This window comes from Staurois parvus, unplaced genomic scaffold (genome assembly GCF_062004578.1).
Source record: "Staurois parvus isolate SC_StPar_1 unplaced genomic scaffold, SC_StPar_1.0 ptg000430l, whole genome shotgun sequence".
In the NCBI taxonomy this organism is placed as follows: Eukaryota; Metazoa; Chordata; class Amphibia; order Anura; family Ranidae; genus Staurois; species Staurois parvus.
In genome coordinates, this window is record NW_028318226.1 from 3,679,118 (window position 1) to 3,705,952 (window position 26,835).

The 26,835-nt window shown below is 40.3% G+C and overlaps 1 protein-coding gene across 3 annotated transcripts in view; it reads right to left on the bottom strand.

Annotated features, from left to right (window-relative positions):
• The window catches only part of SLC43A3 (solute carrier family 43 member 3), a 416,880-nt gene that overhangs the window by 308,125 nt on the left and 81,920 nt on the right, over window positions 1-26,835 (bottom strand). For all 3 annotated transcript variants that reach the window (XM_089687586.1, XM_089687585.1, XM_089687587.1), the window contains exons 2-3: window positions 15,612-15,659; window positions 12,055-12,220 (exon numbers count right to left, since the gene is read on the bottom strand). In XM_089687586.1, the coding sequence (XP_089543712.1) occupies window positions 12,055-12,220 (166 nt within the window). In that variant the 5' untranslated portion in view covers window positions 15,612-15,659. The remainder of the gene's footprint in view (window positions 1-12,054; window positions 12,221-15,611; window positions 15,660-26,835) is intronic.

Genomic DNA, 26,835 nt, shown 5'->3' on the forward strand with positions numbered 1-26,835 from the left:
AACAACCTCCAGCATGTCCTCCAGCTAGCAGTACATGCTGGTTTCCATTGATCATTTTACCAAATTCACAGTGGTAGTGCCAACCAAGAATCAAACAGCTACCACCAGTGCCAGGCTTTTCTGGGAGCACATCATTCAGCACATTGTTCAGCCCTATGACTGCTAAAGCGGGTTCTCTGGGACCAGGGCCTGACCTTTGAGTCAATGATTAAGATAAAACTATGTTGCCTCAGTGGCATATGGAAGTCCCACACCATGCCCTATTACTCTCAGGGTAATGGAGCCTGAGAGCAGCTCAATGGCACCCTTTTGGGGATGCTGCAAACCATTGAACTGAGCTACCGGAACAGATGGCATCAACACATGGGACCTACAATAACACCATCCAACGGCCGCACGCCCTTCTTTCTAATGTTTGGGTGATATGGCCGAATACCCATGGACCTCATGTTAGGGACCCCGGAACACCTTCCACCCCGGACACCCAGTTCTTGGCTGCAGGAGCATTGTGAGTGGATGCAAAGGGACAAACTGGACAAACACCAGGAAATGGCACCTAATTATGCCCTGGAAGAGCTAATGTTGCAATTGGGGGACCTGGTGCTCATGAAAAATACCAAAAGCACCAGGGGAAGTAAGTTGGAGCCCAAGTGAGAATGTACCCCGTATCGGGTAGTAGGGTAGCCTTTCCCACCTACCTCTGTCTACTACCTGGTATCCGAGGTCCTGAGCCCCCGTGAAGAGGTGGCTCCATCAAAACACTCTGGGACCCTGTGTGCTAAGTGGTGACTGCTCCAAAAAGCCTGCGAATGATTGGGGGGTAGATCTACCACCAATGCACAAGGACCTCGTTGAATAGTTTCTGTCTACTGTTGTGCTCAGGCCTCCGACCTCCACTGACTTAGAAACTGACAGCTCTCGTGCTGGGAGTCCAAGAGACCCAGAAACCACATCCAGTACAACAGGCTGTACTTATATGTCTGAGGATATAACCTTTAGCCCAGGTGAGGGTAAAGTAGAGGGCATGTGTGACCCCTTGCCACCTGTGGCCCCAGAGTCAATAACTGACAATGAACCTTTGCCAAGTGACTCAGCTGAAAGCCAAGAGAATCATCACCCTTTGCAGTCTAATCACAGGCAACTTCCTGAAAGATATTCTGACTATGTTGTTTAAACTTGTTTTTATTTTTCTGCTTTAACTTTGCCCTTGTTGCACTTTTATTGCTGTTGTGGTTCTTACTGTATTGAAATTCTGAGGAAAGCATCTGTCAAAGAGGGGGCAAGTGTAGATAGGTGCAGTCCGTTTTTTCCAGTGTAGGTGGTGCATGACCCGAGCGGTACCACAGCCTGGAGAGGAAGTCAAGAGAAACCCTAAAAGGCAGTGTTCCAGTTGGCTACACTGCCTCCAGTTGACCCTGGCCCACCATCTTGGGTCAGCAGAGGCTTTAGAAGTCCCTGCTCCCAGGTTTTGGCATACTTTTGCATAGTGAGTAGGATTAAAGCACCCATCTGTGAGGGAAAGTATTAGCGCAGGAAATGGATTCTGATGAGTAGGGAGAGGCTAGGGACTTGCAATCCTGCTACAAACGCCACCCCTTTGGGACCAGAATGGGCTGGCAGCATTCCACTCTCTGAAGACATAGACTGTCAGTGCATCTTTACGCACTTTACCCACTGTATCTCTGTAACTGTGAGTTTTACAACAAGTAACGCTCTTCCACTAGGGTTGTTGAGCATATTCTACAATAAAAGTTTCAGGCTATCTGCAACCAGACTCTGTTATTATTTGCGCTGCACCTCCCCACTGTAAGGTACCTGTAAACGTTTTAGCCCAGAGTGGAGCTTTGGCTGGGGGTTGATGCGTTAGCATAGTCAGGCAGGCTGAGTCAGTAACAAATCTTAACAACAAGGTACAAAGCCATAATCCAGAAGAGTGGTTGGAGGCAGGCAGGGTCATACACAGACTGGCAGAGTAATGTAGAATCGTCAGGCAAAGAGAGTAATCCAGGAATCAGGCAGAGGTCAAAGTCCAGTAGCAAAGCCATATAGCACACACCCAGGGAAACAAATCCAACAAACAGACACAGTCCATTTGAAGACCTGCAATATAAGCTGATCTGATTGTGGATTGATTGCAGCTGGGAGACAGGTGAGGTTAGAGAGTACTAAGAGCAGAGGTACTAGGCAAGGTGTATACTGCAAGACTCAAGTTTCCCACTAACAGAGCAGCAGCCCAAGCACAGAAGCACCCAAGTTCAATCCCAGGCACATATTTACACTGAGGTGACCACAATTATATGCTGAGTGCTGCACTGGAGTCCTAGTATCACATTCGCTGCACGCGTTTGTTCAATATGTTTTGATCATGGAGATTCATGTACATTTTTCTTTTGGGACTTGACTATGTATGATTACATTATGTGGCATGATTAATTATTGTATATTTTTAAGGTGGATAGTTTGCATACAGTACATGGAATAGTTATTCACTGTGTGTTATATTCACAGTTCACTGTCCTTTATAGTGGCATGAATAATTAATATAAATTATTGTTATTAGTAATAGTTTATATGTGTATTCTCAGCAGCACAACACATATACTGTATGTTTAATTTTAAAAAAAATCAAATACTGCTTGCACATGTGGCTAAAATTAACAGGGAGATGTTTGAACAACTTGTAGCTCCAAGTTCTTACAGAAGGAAGACAGTGTCTTGTTGTTGGTACCAACTGTGGAAAGTAGATTTCTGGGTAAAAGGCAAGAATTGTTTGAGATTCTCGAAGTCAGGAAAGTAAATTATAAAGTGCTCCAGCATGGTAGACAAAAGCCAGAATAGATTTTCCATGTAAATCCAATCAAACCCTGGAAGGATAGCGATAATCTGTAGTTCTAGCTAGCTTTCTGCTGGCAACTACTTCTTTGGTATCAGAAGTTAAAGCGATTGACAACTTATTTAAAGCCAATAGCAAGAAGGGAAAAAGTTCCTACAGGGAAATCAGGAGGTCTTCTCACATCTCCTGGGATGCTTTCAGTGGCTAAACTTTATACCCCAGGCTTGTGTCTGACTAAAGCCTTATTAAATTCTATAAGCTCAGAGATAAACTATAGAAGATGCAGAAAATGCTACATCTTGGGATCATAGATAAGTCTAAATTTGAGTGGGTTAACCCGATAGTGCTTTTTTCCCAAACTCGATCCACTTCTGCAAGGATTTTAGGAAACTGAACAAGGTGGCAAATAGTTAGCATATCCCATGTGTAGTGCTACCCTTGTGAGGGCCGCTGGGTAGTGGGTATCCCTAAGCCTCTCTCTGTGTGCGTGGATGTGGCCAGGCAACAGGTATTTCTCACAGATTTGCATCCAAAGACATTGTCCAGTCCATGGGCTTGGTTTTGTTGTTTTATTAGGGGAAATCAACTTGGATAAGGAAATAGGGATTGGATGCTCAATTTAGCTTGAATCAAATGAAGGGGAGCATGTCATTCCTATGTACAAAGGCAGATCCTGGACTGTTCTTTTCCTGAAAGACGTCAGTCATTGTGGATCAGTAGCAGGTGCCCTTTACACAGCATGCACAAGTATTAGGCAAGTGTGTATGTAAGGGAATTCCCATGAGACGGCTGGTGAATAGACATGCGCATGTGCACAGAAATGCACGATCATGCACGGTGAAGATTGGCGCCACACGGACTATTTAAAAGGTGCTTCTGCCTGTGCTGAGTGCTGACAGGTTTTCAGCTGTTCCCCGTTTCCTGCTCGTTCCTGTGTGATTTCCTTGTTGCTGACCCGGCTTGTTCCTGACCTGACTCTGATTACTCTCCTGTTTGATACTGGTTCCTGACTTCGGCTCTGGTCCTGACTTTGGCTTGCTTATGATTTGGTACCTCGCTGTCCACCCGTTGATGACCCTGGCTATTCCTTTGACATTGCTCCTGTCTCCCATCCCTGCTTCCTGCCTTGCTCAGGTGCACACCTGGCGATCTACCATACCAGCTCTGCATATTACTAATGTGCCTGAATCAGAGGTTCATCAGTCTTCCAAAGTCTCCAACTGCAAGAGCTGAAAACAACATCTGCTGGCGCTCTTGTCCTCCTGGTCCCTAGACACCCTCTGTTCCACTTCCAGTGGGGTCAGGGCCATTGACACAAGTGAGGCCGACCTCGTCATTTCAGTCTCCAATCAGGTACGTGACAGAGTATTTTGGCCAAATCATCATTTTTATGCATATTGTTCAACTCCAGGCTGTATAAACGTGAATGCTTATTGGATATAAGCATTACAGGTGATGTGAATTTGTGTGATGAAGGAGGGTATGGCCTAAGTAGATCAACACCCTATATGAAGGTGTGCATAATTATTAGGCAGCTTCTATTCCTCAGATAAAATGGGCTAAAAAAGATTTAACTGACAAGTCTTTCAGAGGGATGCAGTACTCTTGAAATTACTAAGATATTGGGGCGTGAACCCAGAACCATCAAAGTCTTATTGCAAATAGTCAACAGGGTTGCAAGAAACATATTGAGAAAAAAAGACGCAAATTAACTGCCAAGGATTTGATAAGAACCAAACATGAAGCTATCAGGAACCCATTATCCTCCAGTGCTGTCATATTCCAGAACTGCAACTTATCTGGAGTGCCCGGAAGTACAAAGCGTTCGGTATCATGGCCAAGGTAAAGAAGGCTGAAACCTGAACAAGTTGAAACGTCAGCTGAAAGTCACAAGTTGAAATGTCAAGACTGGGCCAAGAAATATCTGAAGATTTTTAAAAGATTTTATAGACTGATGAGGAGAGTGACTCTTGACGGACCAGATGAATGGGCCTGTGGCTGGATCAGTAACTAGCACAGAGCTCAATTTTGACTCAGACACCAGCAACGTGGAGGTGGGGTACTGGTATGGGCTGGTATTATTAAAGATTTGCTAGTTGGACCTTTTTGGGTTGAAGATGGACTAAAAATGAACTCCCAAACCTATAGCCAGTTTTCAGAAGACACTTTCTTTAAGCAGTGGTACAGGAAAAAGCCTGCCTCTTTCAAGAAGACCATGATATTTATGCAGGACAATGCTCTGTCGCATGCATCGAAGTACTCCACTGCGTGGCTAGCCAGTAAAGGCCTTAAAGATGAAAGAATAATGACATGGCCCCTTTTCTCACCTTACCTAAACCCTATTGAGAACTCATGGGTCCTTCTTAAATAGGAGTTTTATGGTGAAGGAAAACAGTACACCTCTCTGAATAGTGCCTGGGAGGCTGTGGTTGCTACTGCACAAAAAGTTGATCGTCAACAGATCAAGAAACTGACAGCCCTCATGAATGGAAGGCTCATGACTGTTATTGAAAAGAAGGGTGGCTATATTGGTCACTGTTTTTTTTTTGTTCTCTGAAATGTCAAAAATGTTTATTTGTAAATTTTGAGATGTTGAGATGGGAACATTTTAATTTGTCATTTAGTTGCATAAGTCTGCACACTAATCATTGTCTAATATTTGTGCACACATAGATATTCTCCTAAGAAAGCCAAAACTTCACTGTTTACTTTCTTAAAAATTCAGGTTTGAAGTTTTAACATTTTGGATTGACCGAGAGCAATGTAATTGTTCAATAATGAATTTAATCCCCAAAAATACAACTTGCCTAATAATTGTGCACACAGTGTATGGACGAGGAACTAGCAGCCCCTCAAAAAATCAGCTTTACTTTATGCAGCTACATGTAGAGATGTCTTCTCTCCTCCTGTAGAGCTGCTCCCAGCTCCACAGCCTGCAAACACTACCAGCCCTCCTGGCTTCTTGGAAGCTCTCCCGGGACAAGAATAAAGAATTGAGCCCAGCGCTGTCCTTAGAAAGCTTGCTACGTGTGACAGTCTTTCCCCTTGTAGATTCCAGAGTATGCTACTGTACTCACACTGTCCTCTTTTCTCCCTGCTACTCCAGGTCTTGATCCCATTCACAGCTCACCGCTGAATGTATCCTCCCAAGCCAGCCGGAGCCCAGCCTAGAGGCCAGCCCTCCCATACCTAGGTGACCCCTCCTAAGCACAGACAGTCTCCTCAGCACTCCAGCTTCCACCAACTCCTCTGTCAGCCTAACTCTCCCATATTTATGGGCCAGTCCACCACTCTACCAAGGCCTTCAAACCAGGGATTGGCCAGACTCTCATGAACATGAAAATTAGGTCTCCACCCCTTCCTGCTTACCGACTTCTTGGTCGTCCAGAGTTAGGAGGCAGCGATAGAGCCACAACCTGTTGAGTCATCCAGCTGACGTGCAATAACCCGACCTCAATCTCAGAGTCATACGCAATAATTTTACCTACCATACACTACACTATTCTAGTATCACACTAGAGGGTGCTACACATGCTGCATGTAGACTAATTAATAGAGAGGCTAAGTCCAACCCAGGTCATACCTGTCTGACACCTAACTGTGGGATATTACAAATATCCTCGTGGATAACACCAAAGACAACTGCTTTTTCCACTCCAGAAGATTTATTCCCATATGTCTGAATTCCATTTGGCATGCAAAGGGCCTCAAAAACCTTTCAACAGGCTAAAGAAGAGATTCTTTAGCCACAACAGAAATATGCTTCAGCTTACCTAGATGAAGTGGCTATCATAAGTAGACTGGGAACATTATGGAAGGCAGAGTTGAATGGGCTACAGTCATGTAGAAGGCCTAGTGTTTGTGGCATTTTAGTGGCAGGAGTCCTATTAAAAAAAAAAATGTAGTGGTACCCTTGAAAGGGCCATTGGTTGATGATGATCAAAAGCACTGTCACTACACTCCTCCTGATGGCAACAGCACAGATAATGATGATGACCAGAGTTCTCCCCCATTAGTGCAGAGGCTGCCAGCACACATGCAGCACAGCTCAGGCACTCTAACACAGAAATCAGTGTACAGGGTGTCTTTTCAAGATTTTAATATTAAATAACTTGGAGTGGGTGCAGGGTACTATGGGATACTCCAGAAACACTAACAGGAGGACTCACTTCTCTATGTTGCAAACTTCAGTTCAGAGTACAATCCTCAGGAGAGATCAGAGAAGGTCAGATGTATGAACCCTTTAGGAGAAGAACTACTTGACCCAAGTTCAGAGGACAGGTCTCTCACAAGAGACTAGGGAAGGCCAGAGGTATGAATCCCTCAGGAGAGTACCTACTTGGACCAAATTCAGAGTACAGTCTTCCTGTGAGAGACTAGGGAAATCCAGAGGTGTGAACCCCTCAGGAAAGGAACTACCTGACCAAGCTATCCTAATAGAACACAGTCACAAGGATCTACTAGTAAGGTAGTGCTCTCATGAGGAGCCAGGGGAGCAGCTGTGCCCATTCAGCTTCCTCCAAGTCCCTTCCAGTGAGGCTGTAAGGACTGGATCCTTAGGTGAAATCTCCTGGTATCTTAGAAACTTTCACTTGTAGGCCCCCAGCTGTCGCAGAGCTGGGGGGCTGTCAATCACAGCCAGTCAGTCAATGAGGAGAGAGAGGGGCGGAGCCAACCCGTGGCTCCGCATGTGAATTTCAGCTTGCTATGTGGGCCTCCCCGACTGCTGGAACCTGTAGTCCTCCCTGAAGACACCAGTGATCTGGATACTGCCACTTTGGACTCTTGCCTGTGCAGGTATGAATTTTTGAGTTAAAATAACTTATGTGGTATTTATCTCATAAAAAGTCTATTCTCAAAAAAACGTGCCATTTATCGAATGAGTTAAATATTTATACTTTGCAATATTTATCACTTAAATTTAGTGTTATTTTGGCGGTTGTTTTTTTTTACATGCTACACTGCACCATAAATTCACACAGAAATTATGAAACTGTGAAAACACTCTAGTGTGCTTTCATTTTCATACTTTTAACTTACTGGCTAGTGCAGAGTTCCCCTCATTGTTATTTTGTACATTGTTGAAATACCAACTGCGTACTAGCAAGTGATAAATACAATATGTGTGTGTTCTTCAGTGAATTAATTTTAATGATTTATCTCTTTTTTTTGCAGTATTTACCTTATATTTTTAACCAATGTGTGGTATTTACCTCACATTCAATATTTTACTTTGATGAATTGAGTCTTTTATTATGTCATCATCATCACATAATTTCTGAAAAATGGGTCATGTGACCTTGATATGGCATGCGGTAACCTTTATTGAATTGACCCCTTTGTTAAACTGCTGTAATGAAGATCCTACAATAAAGTTTTGAGAACTTTTCCTAAGCCTGATCTGACATTATTTGAAAGGGGTGTTTGGAAGTAACTGGCACACATGTGGTTTCCAGTCTGGGTCAGTAAGGATATTGGGGCATGAAGACAGCAAGTGGTTACCAAGAGTAACGGAGGTCTAGCAAGCAGCCTGTTGTGAAGCGTGTACCTATGAAAGGTAGGACATCCTCCTGCAGCGAGGGAGTTTGTCGGCATTATTTCTCCTGGTGGTCCATCTCCCATAGCAATGGGAGCAAATCAGTGCTCAGAGCTCCCTGCTTGGGCACTAGGTATGGAAAAAGGAGAGTTAAGTGAGTGTAGGTAGCAGAGATACACTGGACAGGGGGAGTGGGCATAGGCTCAGCATGTAGTTTTTAAATGTAATAACTGACAGTGGTGTACATTGACATGGGGCTCAAGAGAGTTAACTAGATTCAGCCATCTGTTTAAGCGTACATGGTGTATGGCTGTTTGACCATTTGAGTTGGAGGTCCACCTTAAGCTTTAGTTATCCTTGAAAGAGACCACCTGCCTTGTTCCAGGGTATTGATGAGTAGTCCAGCATAGTCCCAAAGAACCCATCCCAGAGTAGGCCTCTTATGTGAACCATTGGTGACCAATGAGTAGGAGAACATAGAGGAAGTAGCACCCACCGACCCTTTCTACAAGCGTGCTCTGTGCGAAAGGTACCCTCACAGATGACCCAACAACTTGTTATGATCAGCCTTTAACAAAACACTAGCTATTTATTCAAATGTGACCCCCAACTCCCCCAAGCTGACACTGTTGTTACCACTGCATTTTGAGCCCCACTGTTTTCTCCATGCCTGTACCAGCAGGGACAACAGCTTTTAGAGGGAACATAAAGCTGAGCAGATGGTGGCCACACAGAGCAGAGAGGATCAAGTGATAGGCAGGCAGTGCACAGCAGTAAGGAGGATCAGAGCATTGCATTTACGGGATGGAGAGTAGGGGGAAGTCGGTAACATGTCTCTAATATTTTTTTTTACTGACCCCTTCACTTTCATGAATGAACACAGTGAGCAATCCGCCATGATCACTGCTGAGTGCGTTCATAACTGAAGTGGAAGTGAACAGTGTTTACTGTCCCTTCAATTTGTGAATAAACAGGATGTGTTCTATACAGAGCACACGCTGTTCATCAATGAGTGCTATGGCTGCAGAAAAGCAACTTTCTCCATCTTAAAAGAGAAATATCAGGGGTCTATTTTCACTCCTGATATTTCCTAACAAGCCCCCAGTACTGGTAAAAAAAAAAAAATTTAAATAAAAAAACAAAACAGATAATTCTCCTTCCACACACATATACAAATTACACACACACACACTTAACATATACAGTACTCATGTACTGTATATGTTAAGCGTGTGTGTGTAATTTGTATATGTGTGTGGAAAGGAAGTTACCGGTTTTGTTTTTTTACTTTAATGTGCACTACGCACATTACGGTAATCCACAATACATGTGCCAACACACTAAGAGCCCATTCACCCAATTCACACCAGTGGGCATGCATTAGAGTGCACATAATGGACACACTGGTGTGCACATGAGCTGCAGTGCATTGTTATAACACATTGTGTTATAACACATTTTTATTGTTATACAACATTATTATTTTAAACTTTTTAAAAAATTACCTTAATTCAGCTCTGGGCAATATGTTGTCATGCATTGTAACACACTGCCATGTAATAAAACCATTATAAACTCTGAAAGCTGTGAGACATAAAAAAAAGCCAAACATTGTTATCAGAGGAAAGCAGGGCCTGGCTGCAAACAGGTTAAGGTTAAGCCAGGGGCAGACTGAACATTTGGAAACTCGGGCACTGCCCGAGGGCCCGGGGTCAGTAGGGGGCCCCATGAGATACCCTTGGTACCTTTTTCATAGGCTTTTTTGAGTTTGGGCAAGGACACAGGGGCCCCATGATCCCCTATTGCCCGGGGGCCCCATGAGTTGTCAGTCCGCCCCTGGGTGAAGCACAGAGCTGAAAAACTTCAGATGCCATCTCCGGAACCTACTTTCCCCTAGGGAAAAGTGTTTGACCCAACGAGTTCAAATGGAAATAGGGGAAGGGGGCATGAGAATAAGTCTGAGCTAAATGGCAGGCAAGGTGATGGAAGGGTGATATTATCACCCAGAATAAGGATTGGGAAACCTTGGGGTTTCAGGGAAACCTGGTGAAGAAAATAGGCCAGTCTCTCTTCAAAAAGTAGAAAAGTGACAGCAGAAAAAGACCGAGTGGTCCATCAAGTCTGCCTGTTTTTTTTTTTTTTTTTTTTGTGATTTTTGTTTTGTGGGGTGGGGTTTTGTTTGTTGTGTTTATTTTTTATTTTTTTTTAGGGGGGTGGGGGGTTTGGGGTTTTTACTTTTTTGTTAACTTTTTTGTCTCAATATAGATCTATGCTGGCTCACTACCTCTGCTGGATGTTTATTCCAAGCATCAACTACCCTGTTAGTACTTTCTAAGATTAGTTTTGAACTTTCCTCCAGTTAGTTTAAGGTCATGTCCTCGTGTTCTTGATTTTGATTTTGTGTTGAAAATACTGCCCTCCAGAATCTTATTCACCCCCTTGATGTATTGAAAGGTTTCAACCATATCTCCCCTTTCCCTTCTTTCCTCCAGACTGTACATGTTAAGTTCCTGAAGTCGCTCTTAATATGTTTTATCCCCCAGACCTTTCACCATGTTTGTTACCTGTCTCTGGACTTGTTCTATCTTATCAATATCTTATTATAAGTGAGGTCTCCAGAACAGTATTCTAAATAAGATCTAACTCAAGATCTATATAGAGGAACCAGGACCTCCTTTCTTCTGCTGGTGACCCTGCTAGTGATGCATCCTAGAATTCTATTCACTTTCCGCACTGCCTGGCCACGCGGTTTGCTCATTTAGCAATCATCTGAAATATGTACCCCCAAGTCCTTTTCCGCTGAAGTGCTGGCCAACACTATACCCCCAATATTGTACTCTCTCAAGGGATTTTTTTTCCCTAGGTGCATTATTTTACATTTGAAAACATTGAACTGCAATTTCCACTTTTTTGACCAATCTTCCAGCAATGCCAAATCATGTTCCATGTTACAAAGACCTCTAGGGATATCAACTCTATTACACACCTTTGTGTCATCAGCACACAGACATACCTTACCCAACAAACCTTTAGTAGCTTGTACAACTTTTGTATTAGATCATTATGTGGAACTCTTATCAATTGCCTTGCTGAAATCAAGTTATGCTATGTCCACAGCACCACCCTGGTCCAAAACATTGGTAATATAGTAAAACAATCCAATCAGATTAGTCTGACATGATCTGCCCTCAGTAAAACCATGCTGCTTTGGATTCAGCAAGTTGTGTGTTTTTAAGTGATCAATGATCCTTCTTTTCATTTTTGTAAGAGTCTGAGGGAACTGATGAGTTATAAACTACTTTATTTCTTAGATTAAATATTTTTTTTTGTTATAATGTTTTTAAAATCCTGGCTCTTTTTTTACCATGTGAATCCTGGTTTAATCACATCTATAGAGCTATGCCCACTTTGGGTAAATCTAACACACCTTTTGTCACAGTGCTCAACTCAGTTTAGTAAGCATATAGGCTGTTCCAGGTTTTCTTATTATAAAGGTTAGCATGCTGTGCAAAGCAAGTGTCCTAAATGTACTTTACATTAAGAAAAAATGAAACACTAACAAACATCAAAATAATTCAACAAAATGCATTTATATACCTTAATATGAACTTGCTTGAAATGTATTTATCAGACCTTAAAAATGCTCCCTCTAGCATGCAAACTATGAATATTATACAATACTCACTGTCAGTAGAGTTGGTAGTATGATTTGCAACATCTGGGCATAGATCTTGAAAATATTTTTCCTTCTTCAGCACAAACACCAGAGATGCCCATCCAAAGGTGAGTCCTGCAAAGCACATGCACTCTACCAGCCCAGTCAACAGAGTCAGCACAAACTTGCAATGCATCTGTACAGGATTCAAAGAATTTTGAACAGTCCATTAAAAATACCACTAAAAATGAAGGACAGTGTAAAAGGCTGCAACTTGAGATGGAATTGTATGCTGAAAACAACAAGTAGAGACAAGTATATATACTATATAACCCTCACTCAGCTAATGTGACCCCAGTGATGACAGAGAGGGGAAGGAAAGGGGCAAATAAGAATGTTGTGCAGGCACCTGACGTCCTTCTTATCAATTAATGACATCATCGGTTGTTAAGACTCCGAGGACAAGAAAGCTCTAATGGTGCACAACCAAAACCTGTGGCTTTGTATAACCAAAAGGTAGGCTTCATCCATCTGCTGGCTTGTATATAATTTGAGACAGTCTGCCAAGGCACCCCTGAAGAAACTTGAGGACACCCCAAGGTGACTGGGCACCCTGGGTGAAAAAGGCTGCTGCTGGAAAACAGTAGTAATAATTGAACTTAATGTGGCCCTATACCTTCAACTTGTAAATAAACTAAAATCAATTTATACTGTCTAGAAATACATTTGAAATTTCGATCCTTGTGTGGTTAATTTGTGGCTTGGTACAATGAAACAGGAAGGAAAAGCGTAGATTGCTGCAAATGGAACTTTCCTAAATTAAGTAGTAATGTCAATTAGCCCAGTGAACAAGTAGCAATGTTTTTAAAACATTTCCTGAGTTGTATAACTTGTCATGCACAAAACTGTTACAAAGACTCTTTATACCAGTCTTTCTCAACCTTTTCGAGACAGAAAAACCCCTAAGATAAATTTCAGGTCTTAGGGAACCCCTGCTAAAATGACTATATCTACAACTCATGTGATGATCAGTGGGAAGAATGCTCCTTATACTTGTGGTTGCTGGAAATAATTACCCCCTTAAAGATAGCTAAAAAGATCAATGGTGTCAGTGGGAACTTATCTGAGAGGCAGAAATTGCTCGTTGCTCAAGGAACCCCTAGCAACCTCTGGAGGAACCCTAGGGTTCCACAGAACCCTGGTTGAGAAACCCTGCTATATACTGTATAGTAGCAAAAGTTTGCACACTAGTGCGCAGGACTTACAAAGAACAGAACTGTACCTTTTCTCAGTACAAAAGTTAAAAACTATTGGTACATTACAAAATATAACGCTTAAAAACTGGGGTTTAGAAAAAATGTATCACTGAGGCATTGAAGCGGAACTATGGTTTCACTTTAACTCGCTGTGAGCAGGCCTGCTTTTATTGCAGAAGAGACATACAATGTCTGCTCACAGCGATCCCCGGAATGTAAGCTCATCTGTGCATTTGTAGCTCGGCTTACAGCAGTCAGCCTGATTCTGTGTGCTGGGATGATTAGCACCTGTGCATGCTCAGGAGTGATGTCATCCCACGCTGGTCAATGAAGAGGCATACAGGAGAAGATGCCTGAGCCAGCGAGGGACAGTTAGAGAGTCGGTATCTCTCCTTTAATACTCTTTCTGTGGAGATTGGTCACTGAGTAGTTATTGCACAATCTGAAGAGACTTGTAGGCAGGTTAAATACCTTGTACTGGGAGTAAATTCTGTCACACAATATATAGTGCACTAATGTGTTTTATATAGCTCTTGCACAGTTGGTTTGCAGCACAGATAACCTTCTCTTCAGCACTTATAGCAACAATCTAGAGAATATAAAAATTTTCAATATTCCCAGGAGGAAGACTTCCCTTATCAGGGGTAATGTCCCTTCTAGGCATAGACAGAGAATGTTCCTGCAGTCTATGCGACTCCATGTCTCTGCAGATCTCACCGGAGTATGTGTATAGTGAAGAAGGAGCCTTCCCTGAGCTATTCCTCCTTGCCAGGCAACTGACCCTATGTTAATTACTTCTGTCACAAGCAGGTTCCTTTCCCTACCACACACTTGCCAGAAGCAGGCCAAAATGACATGGGGCACTTATTTAAAAATTTCCTCACCCAAGATGGCCACCAAAGGTCACCTGAGGTTGCAGTGTCCAATCAGACATCTGTTCCCCCTGTGACACCATGTCAATGAGGGGAAAGTGTCCCCTAACAAATTCCACTCTATCTGTTTAATGGCACAGTGCCTCCTACTGGACAGAGAAAAATCTGCATGTCAAATATGCCAAAAGCTCCTGCACATGGGTGTAGAGGGCTGAAGAAAGAGAAGTGAGGTGGAACCCAAAGGTTTGCGAAATAATAAGCGGATAGGCCAAGCCTTGCTGCTCCCATGTACAACAGGGGAAGTCAAATATAACTCCAGAAAGAAGATGGAAATAAGAGCATACTGGCCTAGAGCATTATCCCAGATAACAATTTATTGAATAATAGTTAAAATGTATTCACAAACAAAAGGTGACAAATCGCATAACATATGACAGTCATTTGATACATGCTCCATATGGCACCAATGGTCCCGACGTGAAAGGGCCAAAGAAAGGCTAAGACATTTCGAGGGAAACCCTCTTCCTCAGAGCCTTGGCTCTGAGGAAGAGGGTTTCCTTCGAAACACATTAGCCTTTCGTTGCCCCTTGGATGGCACTTCTTTCACGTCGGGACCCTTGGTGCCATAAGGAGCAGGTATCAAATGACTGTCATATGATATGCAATTTGTCCCCTTTTGTTTGTGAGTACATTTTAACTATTATAAACAAATCATATTCTGTGATTCCAAAATATTAATGTGGCGCTCTGTAAATAATTGAGTGATAAACAACAAAAAAAATCAATAAATTAAAGTCCTTTTGTAATCACCATGTGGATTAAATCAATATTTCCACATCCACATGGTGATTACAAAAGGATTTTAATTTATGGACTTTTTTTGCGGTATATCACTCAATTATTTACAGAGCGCCGCACTAATATTTTGGAATCACAGAATATGATTTGTTTATTTTATGTAATGGAATGTGGCAGCAGATTGTGTAGTTTATTTTATTGGCACTTATACTTTTCATAGCACAGTTTGTGTTTTGAAGGTCAATATTTGACCTAGATAAATACGGTGTTCTGTACATTTTAACTACGGTAGTATTCAATAAATTGTTATCTGGGATAATACGCTAGGCCAGTGCGCTCCTGTTTCCATCTTTTTCTGTAGAGAAAAATCTGCACCTGCCTACAAGCTAGCCACTAGCTAGGGTTCGTGCACAAACCATGGAGGTTGTTCATTGAAATGTTGTCACCCATATTCTGAAGACTAGTCATCAAGGGATATGTACTGTATGTAAGTACTGCAAAGACTGTACATTGAGCCAAAAATGTACATTTTCTCCAGACTGGTAACTTAGGGGGTTCATGCAAACACTGTGAAACAAGTCACTAGTCACTGAGGTGTTAATGCACATACACAAGAAAGAAGAAAGTTTTCTCTAAATACATATAGCTTAAACAGTAAAACCTTTTAGGATGTCAGTGGGCTCTTTGTTCAACAGTGCTTCGATAAAACCTGAAGAAGAGAGAGAAGACAAAACAAACAAATGCATTTATTCATTATACTGATATATTCCACTTGACTCTACAAAGAACCATTCCTATCAGTCTCTACCCCAAAACCGTTTACAATCTAATGACCGTACTACACTCATACAGATACAGTAGGGAGTACGATTACTGTATGTGCTAGTATTTATAGTATTCCCTGTGGCATAACTAGAACCTTCAGGGCCCCGGTGCAAGAAACCATGAAGGGGCCCCTGACCCCTGGCCGAGGGCCCTTCCTTCTGAGCCCACTGGCAGAACGCCATTACCCAGTTGCAAGTGCAACCTTTGTGGCCCTTGCAGTTCCGCCACTGGTGTCAGTTTTATATTTTGTTATTTTATATCTTTATTATTTTTTACCATTTATTTATTTGCATGGAGGTAAAAAACTTTGAGCCTTTACAACCACTTTAAAATCTCATCTACAGTGAAAAATCTGTCGCAAACCTGTGCAATAATTTATTTATAATGTATTTTACTATTTACTATTTCTTTGGTAAAAACTAACCCAAATCTGTGTATTTTATTTAGTCTGTGTGGAAGTTTGTGGAAGTTTTATTTAGTCTGTGTGGAGTCTACAAAAACTACGGTACATATATTTGAAAATTGATCAATCCTAATGTACTGAGGGCCTATCTCTTTTCCTGACGCCCTTAAAATGTCAGGCCAGTACAAATATTCCCCAAATGACCCCTTTTTGGAAAGTAGACAGTCCAAGGTATTTAGTAATAAGCATGGTGAGTTTTTTAAAAAAAAAGAATTGTCACAATTGTTTTGGAAAGTGAAGAGATTAAATTTTGTTTTTTTTTTTAAATATATATTTTTTTACATACTGTCACCAGTGCAGTACAGTGTCATCATATGACTGGTGTGGCAGTGATCAAGGATCCTGACTGGTGACAGTATGTTAAAAAATAAATAAATAAATAAATAATTATGTTTTAAATTGAATTTTTTTATTTTCTTTTTACATATTTATTTTTTTATTTTTTTGTTGATACTTTCTTCAGAGTAGGTCATTGTTGCCATAGTGACACTTTACTACTTGGGGGGAAGGGGGTATAAGGGATTTTTTTTTAACACTGTTACTGCTTATAACAATCATGTTCACTGTTATAAGTAATAGTTAACTGTCATGAATGAATAGCTTTCTAGTCATGACTGCACGTTTTCTGTTGACATGATGTGATTGACTTCAGCAATCACATGGTACAGGGTGTCAGGTACCATGTGATAGCTATGGGCCAATCACAGCTTCATAGCACTGAGCAAACAGTCATGAATGGAAACCATTCATGACTGTTTTGTTAACACTGCAATCATGTGTTCGCTATGACCAATCATAGTGATTACATCATACCCCAGCCTCTCACAGCAACTGGATATCGAGCGCCATGATGCACTGTGTGCACTGGACACAGTGGTCATGGGGTCCCGCTGCGCACCCCAGAGGACTCTCTAGTGCGCATGCTACAGACAACAAACCACGCTTTAAGTGGCTGTGCTGCCTGCTAGCAGTACATGTACTGCAAGTGGTTAATAAATGTCCTCTGATGTGATTCCAGATAACAAAGTCTTGTTGGAGATGCAGGAGAGCAGATGAAACCCTGCTACTTATGTTTTGGAAATGCCCATGAAGAGAAAATTGCCTTTGCTTATACTGAAATGCAGACATTTTCTAGCTAACCTCCATTTTACATCAACCATAAGTTGCTTTTCTTATTGTATGTATATTCAACTGACACAAGTCAAACTTAACTAAGTTAAAGTGTTACTAAACCCAGGACCCTGAATTCACTATATCTGGTCTCCCACAGTACACAGAACATGGCAATGGAATTATTTCAGTAAATATAAAATTGCTAAATACATTTTCTCATCAGCAGTTAGAGCAGTCTTGTGACTGCTTTTTTATATATATATTTTTTTTACATACTATCACCAGTGCAGTACAGTGTCATCATATGACTGGTGTGGCAGTGATCACGGATACTGACTGGTGACAGTATGTTATAAAATAAATAAATAAGTACATTTTTTAAATTGAATTTTTATATATTTTTTTTACATATTTCTTTTTTGCCTTTTTTTTAAATAGTTTCTTCAGAGTATTCAGCCTTATTGCACACTGCAGAGGATTAACCCCCTAGATTCCACAGTGTGTATAACGAGCATTCTTTACTGCATATACAGACTGATTCTACTATTGTGGGTTTAGTAACACTTTAACATCCTGAACAGCTGAAACAGGATGCCAAGCTGGAGAGTGTGTGGTTTGTGATGGATCCAGCACTTAACTGACTTTCTTTTGTCATCCATGTTACTGTGAGATCCTTTCTGTGGATTATGTAACCAAGGACCAGTGTGTATAAAAATTCTCACACATCTTCAATAAATTGGAATAGCTTTTATACACATATTGGTGCGTTTGTCTATTCCCTTGAAATTACAACAATTATATCATAATTTGGGTCCACCAACTAATGTTATATTGATGAATTCCCTTACAGCTGTGCTGAAACCCATGAGGAGAAAAAACTATTGGAACCACCCCAAGAACCAGGAAGAGCATCTTGGGACAATGAGAAACTCCTCTGTGGACAGGCAAGCTTTTTGCTAACTGGATTGCACCCTCATTCTATGAATGAGCTTTCTCTGCCCAGCCTGACATGTCATGCATCCACCAAAGAACCTAGTTGGTGAGATGGCTGTTTGGTATGAGACATATCTCATGTGATATTCAATTAGCATGAAATTTTGGTATGTCTCATATGATGTTTGATTGGTATGAAGTGTTGGTATGTTTCATGTGATTTTTGATTGGAGCAAAGTTTTGGTATGTCTCATGTGATTAGTATGAGTGTCTGTATGCTTCATGTGAAGTTTGAGTAAGATGAATTTTTGTCTTATGTGTTGTGTTCTTGGGACTCATGGTTAATTATCTAGATTTTATGTGGTATGTAAACCACCTGCGCTACTCAGAATAAAGATAAATATAAAGATCAGGCAGCTGCTATCACCTGGCTATATACCTGAATAAGTTGCAAACATAAAAAAGAAAACGGTGTTGCGCTTCCTTACACAGTGCCTAAATACACTTATATACCATAATTAGTGCATAAATATAAATCTCAAATTCTAACAAAAAGAAATATACACACCAAAAAAGGACAATATCATGTGATAATATGCAAAAAAATATATAAATGTGTAAACAAGAAATATACATCACACACTGGAGAGAATGGTGAGACAATATACATGCATCCCTTAAACGGAAAAAAGTGACCTAAATCACAAATAAACACAGTGAAAATGACATAAAATATGCCTGAAACAGTGCTCTGACCAAAAGACTCACAAATGGTGTTAATAATATACAGTGAGACTGTCAAAATAAAAACCTGACTCAATACTAAATTTTCGGACCACACAAAGTCCTTCCACATAAATGTGTTACAAAATATGATAAGTGACCAAATAAACAAAATATGACTCATGTGATCAAATCCCTAATTGGGACTTATTTTTGTGAACACAAATACATAAACAGTGTCACAACAATACATCACAATGTGCTAAAAAAAACATAAAAAAAACTCTACTAGCCACGTAATGCCACAAATATTGTGCCACTAAATAATATAATAATAATGAGCAACAAATGTCCCCATGTGAACTCTTCAAAGTGAAAAACATTCCACGGTGATATAGGTGAAAACAATTGGGATCCGTCACCGGCTGGATTGGCCCCTCACCTTCATACAGCAACCCCAAAAGGCCAATAAGCCTCCACACTATAAGGTGCAGCAATACGGCCAATCAGCATAAACAAATCTGGTTTAGCAGTAGTGGTGGTATCCCCCTTGTGGAACAATAGGTATGACCAATCCTGATATCCAAACTTCTTTTAGGCAGGATGATAAAAGCAGCCAACTCACATATATATATATATATATATATATATATATATATATATATATATATATATATATATATAGGAAAGAAGAAAAGAAATCCTTCCATAGTGTAATACTGTAAGCTTATTTAAATGTCATAAACCAACAAATTGCTCACTCACATTTCCATTGGTAAAAACAAGCTTACAAAGCTTAGGGTAATAACCTGAGTGGTATCCTCTATCCCAATTGTTCTTTCTAAAATTACCAGGTGGTTCCTGATAACGAATCATTATGGGGGATAGAGGATTCCACTCAGGTTATTACCCTAAGCTTTGTAAGCTTGTTTTTACCAATGGAAATGTGAGTGAGCAATTTGCTGGTTTATGACATTTAAATAAGCTTACAGTATTACACTATGGGAGGATTTCTTTTCTTCTTTCCAATATATATGTGAATTGGCTGATTTTATCATCCTGCCTAAAAAAGGTTTGGATATCAGGATTGGTCATACCTATTAATCCATAAGGGGGATACCACCACTACTGCTAAACTGGATTCGTTTATGCTGATTGGCCATATTGCTGCACCTTATAGTGTGGAGGCTTATTGGCCCTTTGGGGTCGCTGTATGAAGGTGTGGGGGCAATCTAGCCGGTGATGGATCCCAATTTTTTTCACCTGTATCACCGTGGAATTTTTTCCACTTTTAAGAGTTCACATAGGGACATTTGTTGCTCATTATTATTATATTAATTAGTGGCACAATATTTGTGGCATTACGTGGCTAGTAGGGTTTTGTTTATGTTTTTTGGTTGTTTTTTGCAGCACATTGTGATATATTGTGACACTGTTTATGTATTTGTGTTCACATAAATAAGTCCCAATTAGGGATTTGATCACGAGTCATATTGTTTATTATGGTCACTTATCACATTTTGTAACGCATTTATGTGGAAGGACTTTGTGTGGCTCGAAAATTTAGTTTTAAGTCAGGTATTTATCCTGATAGTCTCACTGTATATCATTCATGCCAGTTGTGAGTCTTCTGGTCACAGCACTGTTTCAGGCATATTTTATGCCATTTTACCTGTGTTTATTTGTGATTTGTCACTTTTTTCCGTTTAAGGGATGCACGTACATTGTCTCACCATTTTCTCCAGTGTGTGATGTCTATTTCTTGTTTATACATTTATATATTTTTTTGCATATTATTACATAATATTGTCCTTTTTTGATGTGTATATTTCTTTTTGTTAGAATTTATTTGAGATTTATATTTATGCATTAATTATGGTATATAAGTGTATTTAGGCACTGTGTAAGAAAGCGCAACACCATTTTCTTTTTTATATCTGGATTTTATAGAAACAGTGGAAATCTCATAGATAGAATGAACTGTTCCCCACAGAAAAAAACAACTTTTTTCTCTGTGGGTAGTGTGAACCCGCCCTTAGTCTACACTTATCTGTAAAATGTTGAGAACAGATCCAGGTGGGGGATGCATGTGCACATTTACAGGAGTTACATCATCAGTGGCCACCCAATGGGTGAAGAGTAGGAATGCAGCAACACCATTTTTTACTGCAAATACGAGTATGATAGTTTGTACTAACAGATACCAATTGCCAATATCTGCCAGCAACTGTTTTGTTTACACTTCAGCTGTCAACAAGGGAACCCCGCTGACAGCTGAATGGTTGTTAAGGATGCGGCAGCCCCACTCACACTGTTCACCCCTTATGGACCAAAGACATTTTTACATTCCTGCTATGGACTTGTCTTTTTGGCAAGAACTGGTCATTACTTAACTGCTTGTCGACCGCCCACCCATAATGTACTGCAGGCGGGCGGCAGCTACAGGCAAAGTGACATATGGGTACATCGCTCTGGCTGTACACAGGGGGGCGACCGCTTAGACACAGCGGAACAAAGACCCCAGTGAATGGGACCCGGTGATCACGTGATCAAGCTGTTGTGAATCAATCTGATTTGTGCCTACACCCCCTGCTGCCCCCCCCCTCGTCGGTCCAGAAAGAGAAGAGAGAGAACACCGCACTGTGAGTAAAAGCTCTACATTTTACCAGCACACATTAGATTATCACATATAACGCTTTGAGTTCCCCTATTAACCCTTTGATCACCTCATCACCCACACAGTGCCATTAGTACAGTGTCAGTGTATATCATTTTTCACTGATCACTGTATTACTGCCACTAGTGACATCAGATAGCGTCAGAGTCTGTAAGCTCCCCTCCCAGCCAGGGTCAGCTAGTATTAGAGTGCCTGCACACTATCACACTCCCGATATAGGTCGCTGATTACCGCCATTACTAGTATAGTGTTTGTACGGATCAATATTTTGATCATAAACAGAACCCAACTAATGTCTCTTTTGTATAGTATCCCCAAAAATGCAGTGGGTCAAGGCAATTTATACATACAACAATACATCGCCGCCAACCCAAATTCAGCTCTTGTTAGATAATTTCCATGGAAACCTATCACGGTTTCTGAATGTAAAACTTTTTTAGGCCTAACTCTCAGCTAGAGATGAGCGAATTATTCAAAAATTCGATTCGGCTGATTCGCCGAATTTGAGGAAGAAATTCGATTCGATGCGAATTTATTCGCTACGAATTCAACTTATAAAAAGGCTTTCTAGGCTTCAGAGAGCCTTTAAATTAGTGCAGAACACTGTACCTTTAATTTAAATGCCCTTGGAGATGAGGAAGGAGAAGGATGAGAAGAAGGAGAAGGATGAGAAGAAGGAGAAGGAGAAGGATGAGAAGAAGGAGAAGGAGAAGGATGAGAAGAAGGAGAAGGATGAGAAGAAGGAGAAGGATGAGAAGAAGGAGAAGGAGAAGGATGAGAAGAAGGAGAAGGATGAGAAGAAGGAGAAGGAGAAGGATGAGAAGAAGGAGAAGGAGAAGGATGAGAAGAAGGAGAAGGATGAGAAGAAGGAGAAGGATGAGAAGAAGGAGAAGGATGAGAAGAAGGAGAAGGAGAAGGATGAGAAGAAGGAGAAGAAGGAGAAGGATGAGAAGAAGGAGAAGGATGAGAAGAAGGAGAAGGATGAGAAGAAGGAGAAGGATGAGAAGAAGGAGAAGGATGAGAAGAAGAAGAAGGATGAGAAGAAGAAGAAGGATGAGAAGAAGGAGAAGGATGAGAAGAAGAAGGATGAGAAGAAGGAGAAGGATGAGAAGAAGAAGGATGAGAAGAAGAAGAAGAAGAAGGATGAGAAGAAGGAGAAGGATGAGAAGAAGAAGAAGGATGAGAAGAAGGAGAATTCCAAGCCGGCAAAAAGTGTATCTGCAGAGCTCCGCTATTTCTTAGCGGAGCTCTGCAGATACACTTAGCGGAGCTCTGCAGATACACTTTTTGCCGGCTTAGAATTCTTCTTATTCTCATCCTACTTCTTCTTCTTCTTCATCCTCATCCTCAGAAGAAGAAGAAGAGGATGAGGATGAGGATGAAGAGGAAGAAGAAGAAGAAGAAGTAGGATGAAAATAAGAAGAATTCCAAGCCGGCAAAAAGTGTATCTGCAGAGCTCCTCTATTCTGCAGATACACTTAGAGGAGCTCTGCAGATACACTTTTTGCCGGCTTGGAATTCTTCTTATTTTCATCCTACTTCTTCTTCATCATCCTCATCCTCATCCTCAGAAGAAGAAGAGGATGAGGATGAAGAAGAAGAAGAAGAAGAAGAAGTAGGATGAAAATAAGAAGAATTCCAAGCCGGCAAAAAGTGTATCTGCAGAGCTCCGCTAAGTGTATCTGCAGAGCTCCGCTATTTCTGACAGTTCTCTGACATTCACTCCATACAGCGGTTGAAACATTGTATCTATTTGTTTCCATTTATGGAAACAAATAGATACAATGTTTCAACCGCTGTATGGAGTGAATGTCAGAGAACTGTCAGAAATAGGCTATTTCTGACAGTTCTCTCACATTCACTCCTCAACCGCTGTATGGAGTCTTGAATGTCAGAGAACTGTCAGAAATAGCCTATTTCTGACAGTTCTCTGACATTCACTCCATACAGCAGTTGAAACATTGTATCTATTTGTTTCCATTTATGGAAACAAATAGATACAATGTTTCAACCGCTGTATGGAGTGAATGTCAGAGAACTGTCAGAAATAGGCTATTTCTGACAGTTCTCTCACATTCACTCCTCAACCGCTGTATGGAGTCTTGAATGTCAGAGAACTGTCAGAAATAGCCTATTTCTGACAGTTCTCTGACATTCACTCCATACAGCGGTTGAAACATTGTATCTATTTGTTTCCATAAATGGAAACAAATAGATACAATGTTTCAACCGCTGAGCTCTGCAGATACACTTAGCGGAGCTCTGCAGATACACTTAGCGGAGCTCTGCAGATACACTTAGCGGAGCTCTGCAGATACACTTAGCAGAGCTCTGCAGATACACTTAGCAGAGCTCTGCAGATACACTTAGCAGAGCTCTGCAGATACACTTAGCAGAGCTCTGCAGATACACTTAGCAGAGCTCTGCAGATACACTTAGCAGAGCTCTGCAGATACACTTAGCAGAGCTCTGCAGATACACTTAGCAGAGCTCTGCAGATACACTTAGCAGAGCTCTGCAGATACACTTTTTGCCGGCTTGGAATTCTTCTTATTTTCATCCTACTTCTTCTTCTTCTTCATCCTCATCCTCAGAAGAAGAGGATGAGGATGAGGATGAAGAAGAAGAAGAAGTAGGATGAAAATAAGAAGAATTCCAAGCCGGTAAAAAGTGTATCTGCAGAGCTCCTCTATTCTGCAGATACACTTTTTGCCGGCTTGGAATTCTTCTTATTTTCATCCTACTTCTTCTTCTTCTTCTTCTTCATCCTCATTCTCATCCTCAGAAGAAGAAGAAGAGGATGAGGATGAGGATGAGGAAGAAGAAGTAGGATGAAAATAAGAAGAATTCCAAGCCGGCAAAAAGTGTATCTGCAGAGCTCCGCTAAGTGTATCTGCAGAGCTCCGCTATTTTTGACAGTTCTCTGACATTCACTCCATACAGCGGTTGAAACATTGTATCTATTTGTTTCCATAAATGGAAACAAATAGATACAATGTTTCAACCGCTGTATGGAGTGAATGTCAGAGAACTGTCAGAAATAGCGGAGCTCCGCTATTTCTGACAGTTCTCTGACATTCACTCCATACAGCGGTTGAAACATTGTATCTATTTGTTTCCATTTATGGAAACAAATAGATACAATGTTTCAACCGCTGTATGGAGTGAATGTCAGAGAACTGTCAGAAATAGGCTATTTCTGACAGTTCTCTGACATTCACTCCTCAACCGCTGTATGGAGTATTGAATGTCAGAGAACTGTCAGAAATAGCCTATTTCTGACAGTTCTCTGACATTCACTCCATACAGCGGTTGAAACATTGTATCTATTTGTTTCCATAAATGGAAACAAATAGATACAATGTTTCAACCGCTGAGCTCTGCAGATACACTTAGCGGAGCTCTGCAGAAACACTTAGCGGAGCTCTGCAGATACACTTTTTGCCGGCTTGGAATTCTTCTTATTTTCATCCTACTTCTTCTTCTTCATCCTCATCCTCAGAAGAAGAAGAGGATGAGGATGAAGAAGAAGAAGAAGAAGTAGGATGAAAATAAGAAGAATTCCAAGCCGGCAAAAAGTGTATCTGCAGAGCTCCTCTATTCTGCAGATACACTTAGAGGAGCTCTGCAGATACACTTTTTGCCGGCTTGGAATTCTTCTTATTTTCATCCTACTTCTTCTTCTTCTTCTTCTTCATCCTCATCCTCAGAAGAAGAAGAAGATGAGGATGAAGAAGAAGAAGAAGAAGAAGTAGGATGAAAAGAAGAAGAAGAAGAATGAAAAGAAGAATGAGAAGAATGAAAAGATTCTTCTTCTTCTTTTCATTCTTCTTTTCATTCTTCTTCTTCTTCTTTTCATTCTTCTTCTTCTTCTTTTCATTCTTCTTCTTCTTCTTCTTTTCATTCTTTTCATTCTTCTTTTCATTCTTCTCATTCTTCTTCTCATTCTTCTTTTCATTCTTCTTCTTTTCATTCTTCTTTTCATTCTTCTCATTCTTCTTTTCATTCTTCTCATTCTTCTTCTCATTCTTCTTTTCATTCATTCTTCTTCTTCTTTTCATTCATTCTTCTTCTTCTTTTCATTCTTCTTTTCATTCTTCTTTTCATTCTTCTTCTTCTCATTCTTCTTTTCATTCTTCTTCTTTTCATTCTTCTTTTCATTCATTCTTCTTCTTTTCATTCTTCTTTTCATTCATTCTTCTTCTTCTTCTTTTCATTCATTCTTTTTCTTTTCATTCATTCTTCTTTTTCTTTTCATTCATCTTCTTCTTTTCATTCTTCTTCTTTTCATTCTTCTTCTTCTTTTCATTCATTCTTCTTCTTCTTTTCATTCATTCTTCTTCTTCTTTTCATTCTTCTTTTCATTCTTCTCATTCTTCTTCTCATTCTTCTTTTCATTCTTCTTCTTTTCATTCTTCTTCTTCTTTTCATTCTTCTTTTCATTCTTCTTCTTTTCATTCATTCTTCTTCTTTTCATTCATTCTTCTTCTTCTTCTTTTCATTCATTCTTCTTCTTCTTTTCATTCATTCTTCTTCTTCTTTTCATTCATTCTTCTTCTTCTTTTCATTCATTCTTCTTCTTCTTCTTCTTCTTTTCATTCTTTTCATTCTTCTCATTCTTCTTTTCATTCTTCTTCTTCTTTTCATTCTTCTTTTCATGAAGAAGAAAAGAAGAATGAGAAGAATGAAAAGAAGAAGAAGAATGAAAAGAAGAATGAAAAGAAGAATGAAAAGAAGAATGAAAAGAAGGAGAAGAATGAAAAGAAGAATGAAAAGAAGGAGAAGAATGAAAAGAAGAATGAAAAGAAGAAGAAGAATGAAAAGAAGAAGAATGAGAAGAATGAAAAGATTCTTCTTCTTTTCATTCTTCTTCTTCTTTTCATTCTTCTTTTCATTCTTCTCATTCTTCTTTTCATTCTTCTCTTCATTCTTCTCTTCATTCTTCTCTTCATTCTTCTTCTTCTTTTCATTCTTCTTCTCATTCTTCTTTTCATGAAGAAGAAAAGAAGAATGAGAAGAATGAAAAGAAGAATGAAAAGAAGAATGAGAAGAAGAATGAAAAGAAGAATGAAAAGAAGAATGAAAAGAAGAATGAAAAGAAGAAGAAGAAGAAGAATGAAAAGAAGAATGAGAAGAATGAAAAGAAGAATG